Genomic DNA, 25,350 nt, shown 5'->3' with positions numbered 1-25,350 from the left:
CATGCTCCCTCTTGATCAGTTTCACTTTCTTCTTGCGTAATTTCTTAAATCCGGACGTTCTTTTCAGTTTAACTCCTTCACTATCATGCTGCCTTTTTCAGGTTTATTGTTTTTCTCCTGGGACTATTTAATTATGTCAGACTGAGTCTCCCTGTTGTAAATGGGAACAATAAAAGTGTATCAAACCTCATCAAATAAGAAAAAAAGTCTCCTAAGCTAAATGAAATCGCTCTTAAATAACGAAAATATAATATTTACTACGTCGTTGGACTGAAGGGGCTAATCTTCTTCCCAATAACGTTCTTGCGTTTAGGAGCGACTTTGCAAAGAGGAGATAGTAGATATAGTCTTAGAAGCCCCATCATTACTAGGGCGTTTTCCTAAGCTTAGGAATATCGCCTCTAGATAGTAAGAAATAAAACCAAGAAATGAGTCGTCTCATTAAAAGTGTTAATATGTCCTGACTACAATAAGTCTTCCCATTCTTCGTGCAAGCTGTGGGATGAAATATAGCGCGTCCCTCTTTATGGCCGTGAAACCTCTGTAAACGTTGCCAACTGACACTGGGTCGTATTCTCCTTGCCTTGGGAGGTTTCGTAACACCTCATCCTCTTCAATTTATTTTACACCTCAGCGTCTTTCGCCTCAATATTTTTCACTATGATACAACGTGTGTCGATACTAAAAATATATAATTAAACCATTAGTGGCCAGAGGTCCTGTGCGAGGGATTTTGTTGGGCGGGTACCGTACTAAGCGTACCGCCCTCCGCCCGTCGGTTCATAGTCGCGAAGCTCATAGGCCCTACCCAGGGGTTCCCTTCTTTATTAAATTTTGAATATGTCCAGTTCCGTCCATAATATTGGACGCTGGGGGCCAATGGGTTAACATACAAGAATATATGAAGGTGTAGACTAATATGCAAAATAAACTGCTTAGGAAAAAGTGTTACGAAGACTCCTATGCCAAATAGGATACGAATTCCACTGATATCCACTGAACAGCTAGCATGGTTGTGTTCAGGGATACTGTGATAAACTCTCGTGCTGACACAGCCGTAACTTTGCCGATTGTTGGGTCTCATTTCACTCTGCTGAATAGGTAATGTTTCCTGCTGTCATTCTTTGCTCTGACAGTGTGAAGTTTGACTGATTTTTTTTCTCTCTCTCTCATGACTACCATTTTTTTTCTTTTCACTGCTTTGACGTATCTTTTATCTCCATATTATTTCCACACGATTTTATGTGGCGTAGGAGATCCTTTTCGTATATGTTGCATTCGACCTAGCTTTTACTAAATCCTTCACAACGACGGGTCGTCCCTAACTCTAAATGGCAGCAAGAATAAAACAAAACATCGTAATGAAGGGGGTTAAGGACTGCTTGAAAACTGTGCTAAGACGGCTAGACACAGATTCTTAGTCTTCCTATTTATCTCCCGTTGTAACTGATCTTGTCTTTAATCCAGGAAGGACAAGGAGAGTACAAAAACTTCCAATGACATTTCTTCTTTTATAAATAAATAATTATTACTTAAGAGAGGACGTTTATCATGAGCTATTATCTGTTTTTGCAGCGAAGTAGGAAAGGAGAGGGCAGAAGCTTCACTTATGCTGTATATTTCTTGCTGACACTCAGTCTCCTGTGACTCACTCTCTTCTCAGTTGAATCATATGGTGTTAGATGGAGTAGAGTTGTGCGGACTACAAATGGCTTAACAACACCAGTATGAACGCAGACTCCGGTACTCATTCAGTTGAATCAACTCATCTGGTATTAGCTGGAGTTTTCCCTGTCATGAGTGGGTTCATGACCCTCTACAACATATATCTGAATTACTCATTTACTCTAACTTGACACACATTTTCGTACTTTTTGTAACTCATTTCACGTTGCTTGGTGGTAGGAAAAAGACAACAGTACAGTTACACAGCCTTTACTTAGCACTTTTTTGTGACTCGCACCGTATTCTGGTGTAAATTTTCTGTTACAACTCAACATTCGAGACTGAGAGATGGCAACTATAAGTCAAGTTAGAGTAAAAAGAGTATAGTGAAGAAGGGGCCAGACTAACGAACACACGAACAATTGCCGGTCGTAACAGAGAAGGACAAAGAAGGGAACATGCAATTTTCCCCTGTCATCTATTCCTCATACAAAAATACTTCTTAGTTATTCATTGAAAATTATCGTAGCTTAAATCTGTTTTCTCCAGGAAGATCAAGGAAAGAAGAGTGCAAACTCTTCATATGTCTCTAGTTCTCCCTGAAAAAACAAATTCGAGTTACGACAGGGAGCTGATCGTAAGTCTGCTAGTGAATCTGGCCCTGGTCGTGTGGTAATGGCTCTTTCATTGACGTTCACCTTCATTCACTGTCACAAGGTCAATATACAAAGCCCGGGCAGTAGCCACTTATACGAGTATTTTACTCTGATATAACTTTCTAAAACACAGCACTCCGCACTTATCATTATTTTGCACATAGTATGTTTTATTTCCCCAGTGAATATTATGTAAGCCACAAAAATACTTTGAGTGGTTTTATTTGGGTCAAATTACGTAACTAGAATTAACAAGAATAAGTTAAAGGTAATAAGTAACCAGTATTGACAAGAGCAGGCTAAAGGTTATGAGTGATAAGATTCGAGGACATCAAGCAATAACGCAAATTCCTCCAAACATCTCTATCTATCTATAGCCAGACGCCTCAGTCCCGTAAGGGGTGGACACAAAGAAAATCTTCTCTGTGTCACCTTGCCCTCTGCCATTTGACTGCCTCTCTCCAACTCACACACCCCTCTCTCATTTTTCTCTCCACTTCATCCTTCCATCGCTTCCATGGTCTCCCCCTTCCCTCTCCACCTCACTCTCATACTAGTCAGTCTCTCATTCTCCACCCGATGTACATGGTCAAATGTTTTCAAAATATTTCTCCTATCTCTTTCATTTACATTCATATCAATGCCACGACGTTCCTTCACTTCCTCTTTTGTCTGTCTCTCCATGGAACTCCACAGGTTCCTCTCAGATAACCTATTTCCATTGCTCTCACCCTTGATTTGTCACCTTCCATACATTGGAATTGGCATCACAATACCATTACCATGTCATGCAGTGACTGTGACTTTTTTACCTCCACGCCCATTTTCCGGTTCCTTATCCAAACGTACCGTTCATGTTTCGAAACACGAGGAGTTCAGTTTCAAGTAAGTCATCATTTTCTGCAGAGTAGACGTGGAGCAATATCCAAGGTTATTACCTAAACAACTGCAGTGGCCTGGCTAGTCAACACGAAGACCTCCAGAGGAATAAGATCAGCTACAGATAGTTACACTCCACAATGGCTTATGGCCTCAGCAAAGTGCGAAGTAGCTAGGCTACTGAAATGATGATATACTAACCTCTACGTCGCAAGTGACAGAAGTTACTTAAGTTAGTCCCATATGATAGAAGCTAGACTACCAATCTGAAGCAAGATCCAGGAGCTTTGTTCATTGTTGTTCGCTAGTCGTATCATAAGCTTTAACAGCAAAGGGGTCAGAATAATTTATGGTGTGGCTGACTTACACCGACCCAGTGACTGGCGTGGTTTGATAGCAGGTTTCCAGTATCATGCAGTCTAATGGGGGTTTCAGGTGTTTCTTTTTGCGGGTGCGTAGGTGGCGAGTGTGTGGTTGTGGGGCAATCAGATGTGTGTGTGTGTGTGTGTGTGTGTGTGTGTGTGTGTGTGTGTGTGTGATGGGTGTGGTGGATGATGCTGGTATAGGACCAAGATGTGGCGGGTGGTGTGATGTATGAAACAGGTGTGGGAGGTGGTGTGGTTGGTGAGACAAGTGTGGTGTGCGAGACAGGTGTGGTGGGTTGTGTGATGGTTGTGTGAGGCAGATGTGGTGGGTTGCGTGTTCCAAGTGTGAGACAGGTGAGGTAGGCAAGATAAGTAGGATGGGTGGTGTGGTGGGTGACAGGTGTGATGGGTGGTATGTTGTGTGAGACAGGTGTGTGTGTGTGTGTGTGTGTGTGTGTGTGTGTGTGTGTGTGTGTGTGTGTGTGTGTGTGTGTGTGTGTGTGTGTGTGTGTGTGTGTGTGTGTGAATGTATGATGTGTGTGGGTGTGGTGTGTGAGGGTGTGATGTGTGAACGGGACACCACACGTGCTAGGAAATAACACTCACCCGCCACCATACCTCCGGCAAAAATAACCAATAAAACCAGGAAGCCGCCATGGCCGCCAGATTATGATAATTTTCCCCACTGAAAAGGAGGAAGTGTTTTGTGGAGAGTGAACAACCATGCAACCCACCGTGGCCACCTCATGTTTGCCAAATATTAGATCACTGTTGTCGTCTGGCTCGTTGTTGGTACAGTGATGAAGTGATGTAAGCATATGTGCGTGACTGGATATTACACACACACACACACACACACACACACACACACACACACACACACACAAACGAGACGGGTCCTCATTATAGCATATCCTTAGAGTCAGATTTAGCTGAAGGACTCAAAGGACGACGCAGAAACATCCTGTGCATTATCGTTTGCATGCTTCGATTTAGGTAAAATTTTAAAATATCACCGACGTCCTAAATGAGTTAAACAGTATATGCTATAGTACCACCTCCCCCAGTGGCTATTGGTGCCTATTAACAACTTCAATACGATGACGTATTTTTAGATGTGGGAGCATATATTGGAGCGGCCCTGTCCGTCTGTCGTTCAGTAACATTTTTTCGAACGCAAGGTTCTTCATTGCCATAGATTTTATCGAGAACCCATATTATGGCCCTGATGGTCCTCATCAATCTGTTACTTTTGTATTTATTTATTTTATTTCTGCTTTCTCGAAACGATTTTATTCAGAGAAGAAAAGACCTCTTGTGCGGAAGACGTTAGTAAAGCCTGCGCCAAAGTCTTTCGGTTGGAGAAGTGTCTTGTAAACTGAATAAAACCATCATGTAATGACAAGAAGATAACATACCTCCTCGGGCTGAAGGAGTAAAAGAGAGAAATCCTGGCCTCAACCACGTCACAAGTTGCAGCATTAACACCATTTTCTTGGATAATGTTTCCCGTCACCGCTAACGAGCCGCAAAGTAATTATGGTGAAGATGAGGCCTAGTTACGCGGACCGCCTGTATTTCTTCTTGAAGTAAATATTGGTACAACAGGTATACGATAGCACTCGTTTGTATAAAGTTGCCAGTTTAGTTGTTTTATACCAGGATCGATAGGTATTTTTTTCCATTTGGCAAAGTTCTTACGAGTCTCATTTTTTAGTCATTTTAGTTTATTTATTAGCGACTATAGAGATTTTCTTGTAAGAGACTTTCTAACACTTTTTTTTTTTTTTTTCAAGTTTGGCGACCTTTGCAAATCTGTTTTGGCAACTCTGTGTTTGTGTTTGTAGAGAGGTCAGTCATTTTCATTACGTAGTGTTTATATAAATATATATATATATATATATATATATATATATATATATATATATATATATATATATATATATATATATTTTACTGCTGCTCTGCTTACATGGCGACACTACTGCAGGGCACGAGTGGAGGAGAGATTGCAAAACGCTGTAAGTCAGCTATGTTAGCGATTTTATACTTACCGGTAACTCCTTCGGTCTGATAACGTGGTTTTCATTTTCATCAAAACACCACCAACCGATTTAACTCAGCATCAGGGAAAATTCTTGCTGTGGAGAGGTTGACGAAGGCTATATCTTGCCCTTCCAGTTCGAAAATTTGTCTGAACTACAAAACGTAGTCGATGTGTAGCAATAATAATACATAAATGGCGTACATAGGCTGAAATGGTTAAAGCACAAACAGCGTCACTCGAACTTGATCTGTGGGAGCGTTGTACTGTAGGTGCGTCATATTTTAGCAATATGATAAATGTTGCACGCTGGGATCATACATGCAACTTTCTCCCCTGTGCCGGATCCTGGCCACAACAACAATGTTTACCTCTGTGTGGTCGGATACACCTAGATTACTGAGGCAGGTGTGAAGGGTTGAGGGACAAGCCTGTATTGGATTATCGCGTTATGAGGGACAATGTAGGTTACATCACGCACTGTTGTAGGGATGATCACTTGATAACCTTGCTGGAGACTTTGATTTCTCTCCAAACAACGCCAGCCCTCAGCGATGTGACATCTGGCTTACTTATTAAAAGTGCAGTGGTCCGGTTCAGCAGTGGAGCAGTCATTGACTGTTCTTGATAATGATAATGTCTGTTACTGCAGTATAGGTTGCCTGGATGGACTACCATGATTTTCTGTTACCCATTTTATTGGTACTCTTGACTAAGTCATCAGGCTAACATCAAATTAAATTCTTATCAACTAAAGGCTTAAGTCACACATAGAACCAAGGATAACAAAGGCTTGGATGGTGTGTGGATGGGTGTGTCTTTTTCTGATGGACGCCTGATTGTTTTCCTGCTTTCGTGCTTTCTTGTATCTGTTTGTGGATCCTTCCCACCCATGTAAATGGGAAGAGGGTTGAAATGATGATGATGATGATGATAATGAAATCACGTGTGTCCGACGTGGCGAGGCTACCGTACTTGGCTGGAGGAAAACCTAACGGGAGGTGCGGCGTGAGTAGGACAAGTGACCTTTGTGGTGATCTCGCCAACCCAACCACCCGCTGGTTCTCCTGACCTCCTGTGCCACATTTAAGATCCCAGTCGCTTACCTTTTGCCCTGTCCTTCCCACTTTTCCGAATCACATGCTCTTTCCTGTCGCCACTAGTACTGTACCCATTTTATTTTTTTAAGCCTTTACAGTAGACGAGTGGAAATAACACCACTTGTACGATTATGTTCTAACTAGTTCACCGTGAGTCTCTACACTGTGGTTTGAGCCATCCCAAGCTAGGGGTGGTGGTGGAAAGTCTGATGGTAGCAAGAATAAAAGTTAAAAATTTTGGCAATCGTTAGAAGCTTAAGGATGAATCTAGTTCCATAATGACTGAGTGTCAGGTTTCAAGGCTCGTGAAAATGTTTAGAATGTCTGATCTTGAAATCAGAGCAGAGTTCACATACAACACAGATTATTATAGCACGTGGAGACTGAGAGTGCCGAGGACGAACTTGGCAGAAGTTATTATTATTATTATTATTATTATTATTATTACTCACCACACCAGTGGTGTGTTATTTTCTTCTTCTTCTTCGTATCATTATGATTATTATTATTATTATTATTATCATTATTATTATTATTGTCATTATTATTATTACTCACCTCAACAGTGGTGAGTTATATTGTTGTTGTCCATATTATTATAACTTCCCACGACAGTGGTGAATTATATTGTTCTTGTCATTATTACCATTACCATTATTATTATTATTATTATTATTATTTTTATTATTATTATTATTACTATATTATTACGAAGAAATAAATTACTCGTATTCGCTCAATTTCGAAAAGTTACAGCCATCAAACCTGGTCATCTGAGTCCGCCTGGTGGCGGCCTCATGTGATCCAGTATCATCCAGTTCCCAGCACTGGTTTTCCTGTTCCATCCCAAAACCTACAAAAATAGTCTATTCAAAGCTTCCCAGAAACCGCTAAAGGAACAGACTTGAAATTTTTGTGGAACATAGTCAAGGAAGGTGAGCAGGTCTGAAATGAGTATGGGCCGATTTGGGCTGGTAGTTTCTGATATTGCCCAGGGGTCAATGGAAAGTAGTTCAGGATCACTGATTGCACAACTTAAAAAAAAAAATAGAATTGAGCTGCAATCACCAAACTCGGTACATTTGTAGAACTCCAAATGCTTTGCATGGCTACCAAGTATGAATGACCTTGACCAAAAACTCAAGGTCACAGCCAATGTCAAAGTTCAAGTGCACAATTTTAAAAACCAAGATAGAATTAAGCTACAATCACCAAATTTTGGTACACTTATAGAACTTCATATGCTTTGCATGGCTACCAAGTATGAATGACCTTGACCGAAAATTCAAGGTCACAGTCAAGGTCAGAGTTCAAAATTTGGTTATTCTTACTCGTCCCTCCCCCAGAGGGGCTCGGGGACGGGTATTGTTTGCACTCAGTTGTTTGTCAGTTAACAATGCGAAAACTACAGGAACGATTTTGACAGTAATTACAGGTATGATGGACTATGACCTTCTGATCACCTAATTAAATCTTGGGCCAAATTGGGCCAAGGCCAAGGCTGTAGGCCCTAAAAATGTACAAAAAAAAACATTTGTTTGCCATAACTGCATTAAAATTCGTCATATGGACATGAAATCAAATCTAAAGGTGCAACTTTCAAATCTGCATCCTATAACATGCCTCATTACATCAGGCGGGTCACCCCCCATTTAGTGGTAGGGGGGGATCAGTGTCAGGTAGGTCAGGCCTAAAATTTCAAGTGGGCAAAAAATCGTCAATTTTCACCCGATTTACTTCAAATTTGATATGTGACATCTTTGACTAGATATCCTGTTGCGTTTATATGTCAGCCCTAAAATGACTGCCGGGGACCGGTTTGCTGCGCCTTGGCGCCACTTCTTGTTTGTGTACTGAGGTCACATGCACAAAACAGATGACTTTGCCATGTCGTGAGTTATTGGAATTGCTAACGGCAATTTCTGTTTTCTAGTTATTATTTGTCTCCACCTACTATGCAGGTGGAGACTTTTGTTTTCACTGGTATTATTATTATTATTCTCGCCTCAGTCTCTCACGATGATTCCAAGAGACCGGAGACTGTGCAAGGAATCTGAAGGGGCCCAGGTTTTGTGTCCTGACATGGACCATCGCTGATAGAAAATAATCCTAATCTCCTCAATGGGGTGAAGGTCACTAAAAAACAGCAGGTGGAGACTAGTGACTGTCTGTAGGACTGTTGCAGAGTTCCAGTTATCATTATAACTCACCACACCAGTGGTGATTTATATTGTTCTTGTCAGTATTATTATTATTATTATTATTATTATTATTATTATTATTCACCATCTGCTACGTAGGTGGAGACTTGTTTTCGCTGGTATTCTGTCTGTCTATGGCCAGACGCCCCAATCCCGTAAGGGGTGGCCACAAACAAATCGCCTCCTTGTCACTCTGTCCCCCGCCATTTCATTGCCCTGCTCCCAGCTCACACCGCCCTCTCTCATATACCTCTCCACTCCATCCCTCCATCTCATCCTTAGCCTCATCCTCCCTCTCCCTCCCTCCACCTCACATAGACTCTCCTCGTCAGTCTCTCACTCTCCATCCTCCACAGGGCCAAGCCGCCTCAGTGTGTTTCTCCTAACTCTTCCTATCACATCCACATCCGCACCACAACGCTCTTTCACTTCCTCATTTGTCAGTCTGTCTCTCCATGCGACTCCACATGCTCCTTTCAAAGAACTCACTTCAACTGCTCTCACTCTAGACTTGTGTCCCTCCAACAAGGTCTAAGCTTCGCTGGTATTATTATTATTATTATTATTATTATTATTATTCTCGCCTCAGATTCTTGCAACGATTCTAGGAGAACCAGACACTGCACAAGGAATCTGAAAGGTTCAGGTTATGTGTCCTGGCATGGGTCATTGTTGATAGAAAAAAAAAATCAGATCTCCCAGTGAAGTCAAGGCCAATGTAAGAAACGATAGAAGACACATGCATTCTTCAACACCTTTGTCAGATTCCTCGCTGATGTTACACAAGAACTTACCTTAGGGTCTTCAGATCATTTTTATATTACACATTCCTTACCACATGGTGAAGATTGCTTCTTGTGGCTACGCAATAAAGATATATAACCTATTAGTATTATTCCGGCCCCAGTCTCCCAACGATTCCAGGAGAACTGGAGACTACACAACGAATCTGAAGGGCCAAGGTTATGTGTCCTGGCATGGACCATTGCTGATAGAAAAAAAAAAAATCCAAATCTCCTCAATGGGGCTCAAGGTCACTAGGAAACAGTAGGTGGAGACTAGTGACTCTCCATAGGACAGTTACAGAGTTTTAGTTATCATTATTATTATTACTATTATTATTATTATTATTCTTTCTTACGAAGTAAATTGCTCATATTCGCTCAGTTTCAAAGCAACGGCCATCAAACCTGGTCATCTGAGTCTGCCAGGTGGCGGCTTCATATGGCCCGGTATCATTGAATTCCCAGTTCTGGTTTTCCAGTTACGTAAAAAAAACTATAAAAATAATCTAGTTGCAAATTCTCAGAAACTGCTAATGGTACAGAGTTACAGACTTAAAATTTTTGTGGGACATTGTCGAGGTCGGGAAGCAGGACTGAAATGACTATGGTCCCATTTGGGCTAGTAGTGTCAGAGATCGCCCAGGGGTCAATGGAAAGTAGTCTGGGGTCATTGGGTGCACAATTAAAAAAAAAAAAAGCTAGAACTGAGCTTCAGTCACCAAACTTGATACATCTATAGAACTTAATATGCTATGCATGACTTCCAAGTATATATGGCCTTGACCCAAAACTCAAGGTCACAGCCAAGGTCAAAGTTCAAAATTTGCTTATTTCTTATGTACCGAGATCACATGCACAAGACAGATGACCTTGTTATGTGATGAGTTATTGAAATTGCTAATGACAATTTCCGGTTTTTAGTTATTATTATTATTATTAGTAGTAGTAGTAGTAGTAGTAGTATAACTCACCACACCAGTGGTGAGTTATATTGTTCTTGTCGATATTATTATTATTATTATTATTATTATTCTTGCTTACTAAGAAGTCAATTGCTTGTATTCGCTCAGTTTAAAAGCTACAGATATCATACTTGGCCATCACAGTCCCCCAGCTGGCGGCTTCATATGGCCCAGTATCATCCAGTTCCCAGTGCTGATTTTCCAGTTACACCCAAAAACCTACAAATATATATATATATATATATATATATATATATATATATATATAGAGAGAGAGAGAGAGAGAGAGAGAGAGAGAGAGAGAGAGAGAGAGAGAGAGAGTCTACCCCTGGATTCTCAGAAACCGTTAAGGTACAGACTTGAAATTTTTGTGGGACATAGCCAAGGTCGGGGAGTAGGTCTGAAATGACTATGGATCCATTTGGTCCAGTAGATTCTGAGGTCACGCAGGGGTCAACGGAGACTAGTTTGGAGTCACTGAGTGCACAGGTTAAAAAGCCAGGGTAGAACTGAGCTACAATCACCAAACTTGGTACATTTATAGAACTTGATGTGCTTGGCATGGCTACCACGTATGAAGAAGCTTGATCCAAAACTCAAGGTCACAGCCAAGGTCAAAGCACAAAATTTGCCTATTTTTTATATACTGAGGTCACACGCACAAGACGGATGACCTTGTTATATGGTGAGTTATTGAAATTGGTAATGGCAGTTTCCGTTTTCTATTTATATTATTCATTCTTGCTAAGAAGTAAATTGCTCGTATTCACTCAATTTCTAAGCTACGGCTATCATACTTGGTCATCTGAGTCCCCCAGCTGGCGGCTTCATATGACCCAGTATCATCCAGTGGACCAGTTCCCAGTACTGGTTTTCCTGTTACATCCAAAAACCTATAAAAATAGCCCGTTCGCGGATTCTTACAAACTGCTAAAGGTACAGACTTGATTTTTTTTTTTTTTTTGCGGGGGGGGGGGCATAGCCAAGGTCGGGAAGCGGTCTGAAATGACAATGGGCCCATTAGGACCAGTAGATTCTGAGATCCCCCAGGGGTCAATAGAAAATAGTTTGGGGTAGTTGAGTGCTCGATTACAAAAAGAAAAAAAGAGAAGTTAGAACTGAGCTACAATCACCAAATTTAGTACATTGATAGAACTTGATATGCTATGCATGGGTACCGAGTATGAATGACCTTGATCCAAAACTCAAGGTCACAGCCAAGGCCACAGTTCAAAAATTTCTTATTTGTTATGTACTGAGGTCACATACACAAGATGGATGACCTTATCAGGTAGTGAGTTAATGAAAATTATAAGGGCAATTTCCGTTTTCTGATTATTATTATTATTATTATTATCTGACTATACGTAAAGGCTTTACAGTCCGCTTCCTGAGCAATTCTACCTGTCGCATAGCTTAACATGTTGCCACTTCGGATATAATTATCCTTCCATACTGAACACATGGATGGGCTGTCTCATTCAGGACTGGTGTGTATGGTATTAAGTGGGAGTGTTTTATAACCCAGAGCTAGTTGGGGGAATGAATAACCACTTAAAGGAAGGGAAGAGGAAGTGGTTTCGAGTTTCGGGAAGACTGGATCGGCCAGAGAAAGCTGAGAGTGGAAGTTAATACTTACCTAAGCCCTGAACTGACGATCGGGACGAAGGGTGATTTTCATTGGAGAAGAGACTCGGGGTGTTGGAGAGAGAGAGAGAGAGAGAGAGAGAGAGAGAGAGATGTGGAGCAGGGGAGGATTCACAAATATGTTACCAATCCCATTCCTGTCGTAACTTACATTTGTATTTGCAGGAAGAACTAGAGACTCGGGGAGGCTCTGATTTCTCCTTTGCTTGTTCTTCTTGCACAAACCAAATTCAGCCTACGTTAATTTTCTTCTCGTAACAAAATTTGGTGGTGGAGGAGAAACAAGACACATGAAAATATAATGCACTTTTCTGCTCTTGTTCTTCCTGCGAAAGCAAATCATAGTTACGGAAGGGAGTTGATCTTAAGTCTGTAAATCTCACTCCTGTCCGTTAGTGGTCCCTGGCACTCTACAGGAATCCAAGTTATGCAGTAGCACAGACTCGATTATAATTAAATGTCCTTTACGAGAGCAAGCCTTTATGTGGGAAGTGAAGCATAACATCCCTAAGTGAGCGATAGTAAGAGATGCGATGTGTGTGTGTGTGTGTGTGTGTGTGTGTGTGTGTGTGTGTGTGTGTGTGTGAGTGTGTAATTGCGTGGTGATGAGTCCCTACAACCGCCAGAGCTGAGGAGTGGGGAAGGTGGTGGGAGGAGGGGGAGGGGTCGGTATCTCATTCTTTCACCAATTTACTTTAATTTCTGCTATTCGATTTCGTGTCTTCACAAACTGACAACTCACACACTTGATCAGGACATGGTGGTGAACAGTATGCACTCACGTATTCTAAGTTATCACTTTCGTTGTTTGTGAACACACATAATTCTTGGCATTCCTCACTGGCTGTGTTTCATGGTGCTTTACTAAATACTCAGAGCCAACTGCGTGTAACTATAATTGATTTTATGAAAACTCCCTGGCTGGAGTCTGGGTAGATAACGATATCTCTGTCACCTCATTGACTGACCATTAGCTACAGACGCCTCTGAGTAGAAGAGTGTCAGTTAATTCAGTAGAATCCTTGCAAAATTCTTTTGACGAATACAATAGATATCTTGTAAATCACTAATTAATATCGTAGCCATGTTTTCACAAATTCATCTGTCAACTGACAAATATTTATATGCAGTCAGCATATCTGCCTAAGGTTAGCTATTTGAAATCAGTACACGCCATCGATTATAAATATCTGAGACGATGCAGTACCGTGTAGCCATGTGTACTTGCACAATTTATCCTTGTCAAGTTTGAGGACACGAAATTCTGCCATATATATTTTTACTATGAAAAAATATCGTTAGTCAGTTTATTTTAAAGTAACGCTCCTCGATTAACATGTTTATCTTCATGGGCCTGATGAGTGGAACACGAAATTGACATCATCATTATAATCATCGTCATCAAGAGCATGATCATCATCATCGCCATGCTCTCCACTGATAAATGGGATGGGTAGGATTCAGAAATGGGAAAGGGAAAGCATAGAAGGATAACTCACAGCAGAGTGCCCGGTGCTAGAGCCAGACATGTATTCACTTATCATTCAATCCTTCGAATATCTCTACTTCATCCTGAACATTTAGAAGGCGTGAATTTTGCTTTACAGATTACAGTGCTTTAAATACGGAATCATGGTTCAAGAATAAGCAATGCATAGTCACTTTATACTATAATCCAATGTTTGCCTCTTAACATTTCTAAGGCAGAATTAAGTTTTAGTAGTTATTAATGCTTAACCCTGAAACATGGCCACTCTCTAGTGAGGATAAGTAAATGTGTAAATATGCACTTTAACTTGAAGCAGAACTACTATCACAGTCTTCTCGTTAAGTCTACGCTCTATTTTAGTAGAAAGTTTCAGAACTGGAAATATAAACAAAAACAAGATTGTAACCTTTCTGTTACTCCAATAAAAACTCGTTTTGGCGTCACAGGCATTACAAAAGTTGCTGAGAGGCCGAGCAAGACCGAGGCTTGAGTTGTTCTTGTTGGGCAATGACGAGGCGACGTAACACAGACCAGCTGACCTTTCCCCCACCTTGTGTTCCCGCCCCCATAAACCCCCGCCCCACTTCACCCACCCCGACCCCACCCCATTCCACTTCATCCACCCCGACCCCACCCCATTCCACTCCATCCCACCACACTCCGCTCCATGCACTCCATCACCTCCCCGACCCTCACTCACATTAAATTTGTTCTCATTCCTGCAACACTCCCAGATAAGGCACGAGTCAGGGAGAGGCACTGGTGTGTGTGTGTGTGTGTGTGTGTGTGTGTGTGTGTGTGTGTGTGTGTGTGTGTGTGTGTGTGTGTGTGTGTGTGTGTGTAGCATATGAGTGTTTGTCTTGTTTCTGTAAATACTCTCTTGAAGGCCATGCGTTAGGATGACACAGGTGCTGTGAGACAAACCTCATCATTATACAGTCTTCGGTACCAGTAACACTCAGCAATGTTTACATGTGATGTTTTACAGTCTCAGGTTCCTTTGACTCATCTTCAGCTGTACAATCGTCTGGTGTTAGCAGGAGCAGAACACTAGAGTTGTTCGACAATGAGAGTTAATAGGTACAGTATCAACATTCTTAGCCTCCTGTAACTTACTCTCAGCTGAATAAAATTGTCTAGAGTTAGCTGGAATACATTACTAGAGTTGTGCTGACCATGTGTGGGTTAAAGAGTGGGCTGGACTACTGAGGCTACTGAGTGACTTACTGCTTTTGATGTGACTACAGGAAAGGCTTCACTTTCATAATCTGTGTTGTCACCTACGCTCAGCCTTGACAATACTGCACCCTCTATTTAACTGCAGGAATGTTGTTTATGTTGGTGTGTGCAGGAGGTATGCTAAGTTGCTGATGAAAACAGTGGATATTGTCAGAGTAATATATGTTCATATCCACACAGACGCATTTGTTAACTGTGCAAACAGAATGTGACATAATACAACATTAAGAGCTTCATGCCGGAAGGCTAGAAGTGACTGTCATCGCAAAGAAGCTTCGACAGAGTTTTCGGTACTTTTCTTCAAGGAAGTAAAGCAAAAGAGGAGTTCCATTCGAAAATAATTCACTACCAAGCGGAGCACTAATGAGGAGGGAGTGTCATGTCTCCCTCTGCTGTTTGTCATGCTGATATACACAGGCAGGCTCAGCAGCGACACCAGTACAGCCAGTATCATTGCACATGCTAATTACTTTACGTGTTGGTCCCTTTCAGTACGAATTGAATTGAATAATTGATTCCTTGCGCCGGTATCAGAGACCATATAGCACTTATTCAAAGCAAAGGTATATGACTATAAATGGAACAGGAACGGAAAGAAAAAAAAAAGAATTACACGAAAACTTATAAACAATAAAACAAATACAAGCAAGACTATGTAGATAATATAACCTAAAAAAATCAATAACAACCCTTTCACTACGAGAGATTACCAAAGCCAGTGTGCCTTAACCTGGGGTATCTGGCGAGGTATCAGTTCAAACTTTGTTGATGCTTGAATGTGTTGAATGACATCCTCGTCTTGATTCTTATCGCTTACTTATATCCCACTGGTTTTTGTGTGTGATGAGCAGTACAAAAAATGGACAATTGAAGGGCTTTTTAAGTCACCTCAAACATCATTAAAGGGGGATAAGAGCAGATTTCAGTAATGTACTAAAATAATACAGAGGTCATTGTACTTAAGGATATCAATGGACATACTCTAATCGCTTTGCTGTGGAAGTAATCTGAATAAAATAACGCTGACGTCATTATAGTGAAGGTGTTAACATTATCATTTTTATACATGACTCTGCGGTTATTTCGATATCTAATGCTGTTATTTTTTGTCTTATTCACGACACATACAACTCCAACATGACATGACTCACAACCTGATGTCATCAACACATTACCACCTCACTGTCCTCATAACAATGGCACCGCATTACCGTAACTCTTATTATCATACCAACACAACATCAAACCACACCACATCGCACGACATAACACATCACTACCCAACACGCTACTATATAACACCACGTCACAACACAACACCTCACTACAAAACACATCACACATTATACAACAAACCACTAAATAATACCACACACCACAACATAACACTTCATTACACAACACCACCTCACACAACACTGTAAAACACATCACTACATAACACCACACATAACAATATAACACTAAACTACACAACACCACCTCACACCATATGACAAAACCATGTCACACCACATCACACCATACCAACGCTTATTTTACCGTCTCACGCAACACCATCGCCACACTATCATAAACAACACCACACCAAACCAACACCCAACACTGCATACTCCTACATTACGCTGCTTCACACCACACCAACGCTCCTTACTTCAACACCACATGCTACTCCACCATATCCACACCAACACACAATACTCTACATGTCAACGTGTCATTATCGTGTATCACCTCATACCGTATCATACCACACCATTATGCACATTCACACTTCATCACGTCACACCACACCAACACACAACACTCCACACCTCTACACCACACCACCTCATACGACATCAACACGTCATATCACACCACACTACCACAACAATTCACAACATTCCACACACCAACTCGTCACCATCTCACACCACGCCACACCACCACGCCGTAACAGCTGCCTCCCAAGATGAACGGAAGCAAGGCTCCAGCAGCTCCTCCGGCAGACGAGATCACCAAGGAAATCCGCAAACTGAACTTCGAGGACCACGCCGCCAACAATAAGGGTCAGTCTCATGCTTCGTGCGGTTGTCTGTTATGGTTGGTTTTATCATTGCTGCTGTGGTAATAATGGAACAGTAATTTTATTAGCAGTAGCACTGTCTTTTCCTAGGTTTGTCATTAAATTCGTTAATGTATAGAGCTTGTATTTAAAATTAAGCCTACAGTATACTGTACGCCCTAAATATGTAATTGTTAATCATTTATTACGCTGCCTCCAGGTGGATGATATCTAGTTTGTTGTTTTCGTCCATTGTCAACAATGTTTTATATTACACCAGCTGACTAACAGTGCCACTTTTACTCTAACTTGGCCTAAAATTGTAAAGAGAGATGATCACTAAAATATTATGCTAGTCACGAAGGACTGCTGTGGAGAGGATTTAGAACCACACTAACGTCATTCTGTCACTGAATTACGTGAAATAAGCTGGAAAAGGACAGAAATTTGGGTCACGTTCAGGTAAAACGACTATAGAGTCTACTTAATAGCCACGTGATTAAACGCACGAGTCTACCACAGATACCAAGCAACAGCAGCGACCGCAGCAGGAGCAGCCGCAGCAGCCTCCGTCCACAGCTCTGCCTCTGCCGCAGGAGTTTGTTGTCAAGTACCTGGGACGTCGTGATGCCGGGGGGCTTTGGGGGATCAAGGTCAGGTGCCACATCTATTTACATTGACCTTTGTACAATCAAGGGTAAAAGGTCGTTTAATTTTTCACCTCTTCTGCTTCTCACTTTACTTATTGGCTAATATTCCTCCGCTGAGAGAGGACTGGTATGTTTCATTACCCATTCATTCTTGATGTGACGAGACGGGGAGAAAAGTGACGGTCATGTCCTTGGTGTGAACTGCTTTTACCCTTGACTGTACGGACTAGCTTTATGAGCCGATTTATAAACTGCACGTAAGGTCTAAAGGTATCTAGTTCACGGCAGTAAGCAGATTTTCACGAGGAGATTTGAAAGCAAGGGGAAGTAGTGAAATTTTAGAATAAAAAATATTAACCTCTTGACTGCGATGACGTATTTTTCGTTTTATTCATGACACCGCCAAACGATTTCATTCATTTCAGGAAGGTACTGTCATAGTTGGGAGGGGGGGGGGTCAGAAACTCCATTAGCCTCGTCAGTACAAGGCACATCTCCGACACTGATTGCATTCGTCTAGGGACTGCAAGAATAAGATGAAAAAACGTCCTTTGGCTGAAGGGGTTATTGGCTGACATTTATGAGCACTAAATAAATAAGCATCTCAGGTATACTCGTAGATTACTTTGAATAGTGAGACAGATTAAAGGTACAGGCTTTAACCTCTGGAATCCTTTGCCGTACTATATTGGGTTCATATTGCTACCTTCTGGCGATTTTATTCAGCCTAGGATAGACTTTCGAACCAGAGGGATTAATTATAGCCTTAATTGACCCCTTCACTACTTGAGATCCTCCCTGAGTTAAATGAAATCGTCTGGAGACAACAAGAACAAGATACAAAATACGTCATGGAATTGAGGAATTAATATGTGTTAGTATTGGCGCCACAGCACACAAGGAAGCCTGTAGACGAGATGGTGGCGCGAGCGAAGGAACTGAAGGCCGGGGACACTCTGCCCTTCCTCAAAATGACGGTCAGCGAGAAGGGCGTCAACATCGCAGAGATGCCACAGAACGTTAACAAAGACTTCGAGGGCGGCTTCTACAACATCGATGTCATTAGGTATGTATTACAGCAGTCTGGCTGCACATGTGTGACATTAGGCAGGACCAACACCTGCCATGAGGGGCAAATGGCTCACTTATCAAGCGTGAAGTAGACTCGTATGTGAAATATGAACTTAATTCCTCCATGAAATATGAAGGTTAGTTGTGAAATACGAACATTACTTGGCTGAGAAATATGAAGGCCACTCATTTGTGAAAGATGAAATACTTTTGTCACTATAATCTGTTATTACAATGTGTAATGTTTCGTGTGGATGACCTGCTTGTACAGCTACGGCGTGCAGGACTTGGTGTACACCCGTGTGTTCGCCATGATAGTAGTGAAAGAGGACGCCACCAACCTCAAGACGCAGCATCCCTTCCAGTGCCACGCCTTCGTCTGCGACTCTCGCCATAACGCCCGCAAACTGACCTTTGCACTCGCACAGGCCTTCCAGCAGTTCTCTAAGGAGGTGACAGCATTTTGTTTGTCCCATCTCATTCACTATAGTTCTTTTTATTAAAGTTACACTCAGTTACTCAGCATGTAGTGTCTGTGAAAGGAGTAACTTGATTAAATCTATTAACAGCAAAGAACACCATAAAATTTATGATTAAAGATTTTTTTAATTAGTTAAATTACTGTCGCTCTCTCGATGTAAATTTATGTTTGAAATGTCAGTATATAGATGGACTTGCTTTCCGTTAACATTAGAATTGGTCTTCACACACACACACACACACACACACACACACACACACACACACACACACACACACGGTTCATCAAGCACTCGCCTTCCAATCCAAGTGATAGGAGCTCGAACTTTGCTCAGGCAGCGCTGCTTACGTGTGTGAGGTGAACTCTCACCTGTCAAGCCTAGCTCAAGGCACGCTGTGGACCTGTGGTGGCAGACCTACAAGGGCTCGAAACTCAACAGAGTAAAGATTAGGCGGTCTGTCCCCTTGTGCCTACGTCTCACTTCAGTCTCGATGAGGCTTGGTAGTGTGTCGGCGTTCTTCAGGAGCAGCCAGGAGCAGCAGGTTGATCCCCGTAGATTAGGATACTACATTAAGGACCTGTGTATTTTCATCTACTGGCTGCGATGAATAAATATGCCGAAATTACTATACACACACACACACACACACACACACACACACACACACACACACACACACACACACACACACTCAAGTCTGCAGTAGCTCGTCCTCCCAGCTCGATACTGTCAGACTCTCACTCCCTCTGCCTGCCTCCGACACCACCCCAGCTGCAGCCTCGCCACACAGCGGTTGCCTCACTCCCACAGCCTCAATCCCTATTTACTAACATTCTTGTGCTGTATGTGAATGTTCGTTTGTGTTTTGTCTTCATTTGCAGAGCTATCTTGCAGTTCACACCCAAACTAAAGTGAACAACTTATCTCACTCCCACAGCCTCATATCAGTTTCTAGTAACTTTACTGAGCTTCGGTTGTGTATAAAGTAGTTTGTATATATTTTTGTCTTCACTCATACAGCCACCTTCCTCTTAACAACCAAACATCCTGGAGCTTCAGTTGGACATAAGATTGCTGGTTTATACATTTACCTTTATTCATACACCTACCATACTCTTCACACACAAGCTAGAGTGAAAATTAATATGATAAGTCATGAGCACGAAACGATTTTTGATAACAGTACACTGTTACGGAAATTTGTTTATCCTGGAAAATGGTAAAATCCTTGATAAATACAAGCCCTGGCCTGCTAACTCGCAGCACTTACATCAACTGACACTCCAGTCTTCTCGTGACAATTATTTATCTGCTTACATGACGCTGCCACATCACATCAAATCACGCTTCTGTACCTGGACCCTGATTCACAGATAAATATGCTTCCAACTCCCCTATGTAACTCCGATTTAATTTTGTTGGAATAGCGAGAGAAATTTTAAGAATCCACATCCTTCCTGAAAAAAATAATAATACCAATAAAACATCAGCAGCAGCAACAGCAACAACAATAATAATAATAATAATAATAATAATAATAAATATAACAACAGCAACAACAACAACAACAACAACAACAATAATAATAATAATAATAATAATAATAATAAATATAAAAGCAACAACAATAACAACAATAATAATAATAATAATAATAATAATAATAATAGTAATAATAAAGCCTACGATAAGGCTCCTCATTTGATTATCTAGGACTTGTTTTTGAAGGAAGAACAAGAGGCATAAGGAGAAACAGAACTCACGTCTCCTCGTCCTTCACCCAAAAGTAAATCCGAGTTACGAGAGAGGACTGATTGTAAGTTTGTTTGTGAATTCAGGCCCAGTAACTTACGGAGGAATGAACTGCGTCTTCAGAATGGGGTCGCTGTCGATTTGGGAACAACGTAATCCTCTGTGATTTAACTGACTTCATTATGTTCAGTTACCCAGAGCACACTCGTCAGATTCGATAATAGATCCACCAGCTCAGTACTGGTTATTGGGTAACATAGAGCAGACAGCCAATACTTCCATACCGGGCACCTCGATAATTTAATGAAGTCAGAAATCCATTCAGTAAAATGGTTAAACTACTCAGGCTACTTAAACACATTTTTGCATACTTTGCCACAAAAATCACAGAGCCCTAAATCTTCGTGAATAATGCGCTGAAATTACTTTAACTTGGCCTAACTTTGCCATCTCTGTCTTGAATGCTGGGTTTAACAATATAGTAACAGTACAACATTATACTAGTCACACAAAAATGCTGTGGAAAGGACCTAGAGTCGTAGCAGTAACTTTTTTTTTCTCTGCCAGTGAGCTGCGATGAAATAAGAAACAAAAGGATAAAAATCAAGGGCACTTTAATGTGAAAGAACCATAGTGATAACTAGAATGCACTCAGAGAGCACATACCTCCACCAGAGTCACTGCAGGATCCGGATCCGGATCTTCATCAGCCCCCAAACTTAATCAATTCTTTCTTGGCCAAAGGCCCACCCATCCACAAAATTTCATTGGAATTCATTGATAACTATTGGAGATATCGTATGGACAAACAAACAAACAGACAGACACACATAAGTGAATACGTAACCTCCTCCAACTTCGCTGACCGAGGTAAAAATACGCACGTCACAAATATTTTCATACCCTATATGACAAACACAGACCTGTATCCCGGTTGGCATGGGAGACTTCGGAATGACTCTTCCTCATCAATATTCACATCTTCATCCCCTTGTGTGTTATTTATACCATCATATCTATGTAGTTTCCTGCAGAACATACCAGAAGATAGTAAGGTGTAATGTGTATGAGAAATGGCTGAGGCAGAGATGTTACGAAATCTCCTAAGCCAAGGAGAATACTTCCTAAACCAACACATGCCATAATATAAAACAGTAGGCACGAATGACTGGACAAGTTTCAAGTTTTGACGAAGTATGTGATGATAATATAAAATGTCTGATCATTCTGCATCTATACTGATCACACTGTGGTATGTGAGATGCAGGCTGGTTATCCTACTTCGTTACAAGTATTTCGAAAACGATCTTCAAAAATGTAGGGCTTTTTATGCCTTCGCGGTCTCCGTTTTCATAATACGGCCCTAAACCATCATAAGTAGGTCAGTCAGTAACACAGTCAACAACACCATAGATGAAGCACTAAAAGCCTCTTCTCCCGTGCAGGTGAAGGGCAACAAAGCAGCTAAGAAGCCCAAGAAGTTCGCCATCGACCTGCGCTCCCCAGAGGAGATTGAGGTGGACCTGAAGGAGGCTGACTCGGAGGCTTAGCGAGGGACCATGCAGATAACAACAATAGTGGATGTTTAGCATAAACTAGATAAGGATAAATGAAATATAAAAAATAATATATATCTGAAAAATACATTCAGTGGAAATGGAAAACGAGACTGTCTACCATGAATAGTGAACCAGTGAGATAAAATGTAGAAGGAAAAGGGAAAAATAAGCAGAAATAACCGAAAGAAATCGGAAAATTATAAATAAAAAATAAGCAGTGAAAATCCAGTAAGCAACCAGCTACCAAGAAGAGTGGACCATTATCATAAAGTAAATCAGAATAATTGAATAATAAATGCAGATAACTGAAAAACAAAATCAGTGGAAATAAAAAAGTGAGATATTTATTAGTGGGAGTAGAAGTGCAAAACTAAGAGCACACTGAGACTAGTAAAAGAAATCAAAATACGTGTAAGGAAACTCGGAAGCAAAAATACCACCAAAATGTGCAGTGCAAGAAGGAAAGTGAAGACTCAGAAAAAAATATATCTAGAATCACCGCTGAAAATTCAAATACGAATATAGAATCAGAGTGAGAAAAACTGTCGAATCATCCCGAAAATTCTTGTGTGAAGCATACACCGCCACCTTTCATCACGGTTTACACACACACACACACACACACACACACACACACACACACACACACACACACACACACACACACGATAATACAGAAACAGAAGATGGGATATTACGAGTCTGATTCAGTCCTGTAAAAATAATACACACTGCGAGGAATAGCTTAGACTATGGCATGAGTGGGACATGGCATAAACTCAACAGATGACCATAATGAGGCGTGAAAGGTGAAGAGGAGTGTAAAGTATGATGATGCGGTAGACCAGAAGGGAACAGGTGCACTGAGGGAGAGATGAAAGGATGACTAATGTAAGTGGGAGTATGGGTAAGACAACAATTATTCAGACGAAATCTCGTTTTCATTATCATGGCACCTGTTGCAAATAAGAATTATAACTGAACAAAACTGTAATTTAAGGCTCAGTATCAGACAAGCTTTAGATGGGCTCCTCGGCAGACCACTCAAACCTCTACTATGCCGTTTTGAGCGGGAATTTAAAGTTGCCACAGTTTCCTGTCTCAAGTACTTTCACCAAAATTTAACCACAGCTTCTTTGGCTTAGTAAGGAACATTCCTTCAGATTATCATCTTGTTTTTTTTTTTAATCAGTTCTTCTTTAATCCGGTTGACAGTCACTCAGGTAGAAAGGTGAAAACATGACCTTGACTCATCTTCATCTTCGGTGGCGGAGGCAAATTAAACGTCTTTCAAAATTACTCAGATAATGCAAAATTAAATAAAAGAGACAAGGGGATAGAGGAGAGCAATAAAGACAACAGTGTTATCAAGTTATGCGAGGCTCTTATCATTGGCTTATCCATGAGGCTTTGAAGGTCTGACGTAATTGAACCATGTTATAAGCGGCGGAGATAACAACTGATAAAGGTGTGGGGAGAGACGGGCACGAAAAGGGACAGGAAGAGGAAGGTGAGGTGAAAGTTACGTAAGAAAACCAAGGTATTGCAAAGATTTTACATCATATTAACTAAGGCTGTCCTGTAGTATAGTTGGCCAGGGGGAGGCTCCGTTAACTGGGGGAGGAAGGAGAGAAAATTCAGGGAATAATGAAAGATGTTAAAGGAGGAAAAAGGGTACCAAGAGAAGAGGAAGGAGGGAAAACTAAAAGACAAATTAAGAGATATTAGAGGAGGACGGGGAAAACGTAGGGAGCATTGTAAGATATTCGAAGAGGAAGGAAGAAACTAAAAGTAGACATAAGAGGTGGAAAGAAGTAGAACTTAGAGAGCAATAACCGACATCTAGACTATCCTGTCAAGACCACACCAAACAATTCCGTGCAGTGACTCTCTTGAAGCCTCAGACTTGTGGCACGTAAGGCTTTCAATGGAAAAATTACTGTACACTCACATATGGGAGTGTTGTTTATGGAGGGCAAATACAGCAGTTTCTGCCCGACCTGGACCCGCCACCCACAAAACCACAACCACAGCTACAGTGACCCAGCATGCCAGGAAGCAGGTTTAGTTATTTATTGAGAGAGATGGAACAAAAAATACTGACTACAGTTAATCAATGTGAAACTCAGGCGCGACTTACAGCCAGCCTCTCACGGTGATGGAGAAAGAGCGAAGGTGCAGAGCAACACGTGGGAGGCGAGATGTCCGGGTCTGGCCATTGCTATCACAGCCATTGCAACCACTCATCCACACAGTCACCGCACCCTCTGAGAGCCTGCAGATTGGTTTCTCCCTTGCTGATTCTCCGAAACGTGACCTCATCCGGACTTCACTCCCGGCAGCTGTCATCACAATAGATGGGGTGGAAAACCAGCTGTGACATCTGTACTTGCATCTGCATCGTCACAAGAGTGAATAGCTCTGGAGCCAGGTTGACAGCAGCACTACCAGGTCTTCGTGACTGCTGTACCACAACAGTCGCTTTCATATGAGGTGGATAGCTAGCAGCGATATTAGCACCAACTATGCATGGTGACAAGAGCGAAGAGGGAAGCGAATCGACAACAGCACTACCGGGTCTTCGTGAGTGCTACACCACAACCTTGGCCGCGCCGGAGACACCAGATGGTTGCTGGTGAGTAGAGTGAGGAAAGAAGTAGGTCGCTGGCTGCTGAGCTCATTAATCAGTTCATATTTTCTCCTTTCTTCCTAATACTTTCTCTGTCCCTAAGTAATGCTGAAATTAATATCTGAATT

General features: G+C 41.5%; 1 protein-coding gene across 1 annotated transcript in view; it reads left to right on the top strand.

Annotated features, from left to right (window-relative positions):
- The window catches only part of LOC145393433 (low density lipoprotein receptor adapter protein 1-like), a 28,555-nt gene extending 4,116 nt beyond the window's left edge, over positions 1 to 24,439 (top strand). Inside the window, exons 2-6 of the mRNA XM_080267530.1 lie at positions 16,975 to 17,083; positions 17,602 to 17,732; positions 18,623 to 18,795; positions 19,072 to 19,252; positions 22,480 to 24,439. Coding sequence (XP_080123656.1) covers positions 16,975 to 17,083; positions 17,602 to 17,732; positions 18,623 to 18,795; positions 19,072 to 19,252; positions 22,480 to 22,584 — 699 coding nt within the window. The 3' untranslated portion in view covers positions 22,585 to 24,439. The remainder of the gene's footprint in view (positions 1 to 16,974; positions 17,084 to 17,601; positions 17,733 to 18,622; positions 18,796 to 19,071; positions 19,253 to 22,479) is intronic.
- The last annotated feature ends 911 nt before the right edge of the window (positions 24,440 to 25,350 follow it).

Source organism: Coenobita brevimanus, chromosome 24, assembly GCF_032717465.1.
Source record: "Coenobita brevimanus isolate Jiangsu-jjx chromosome 24, ASM3271746v2, whole genome shotgun sequence".
Classification (NCBI taxonomy): domain Eukaryota; kingdom Metazoa; phylum Arthropoda; class Malacostraca; order Decapoda; family Coenobitidae; genus Coenobita; species Coenobita brevimanus.
Note: the sequence above shows the minus strand (reverse complement) of the source record. Positions and strands in the feature narration are given on the sequence as shown.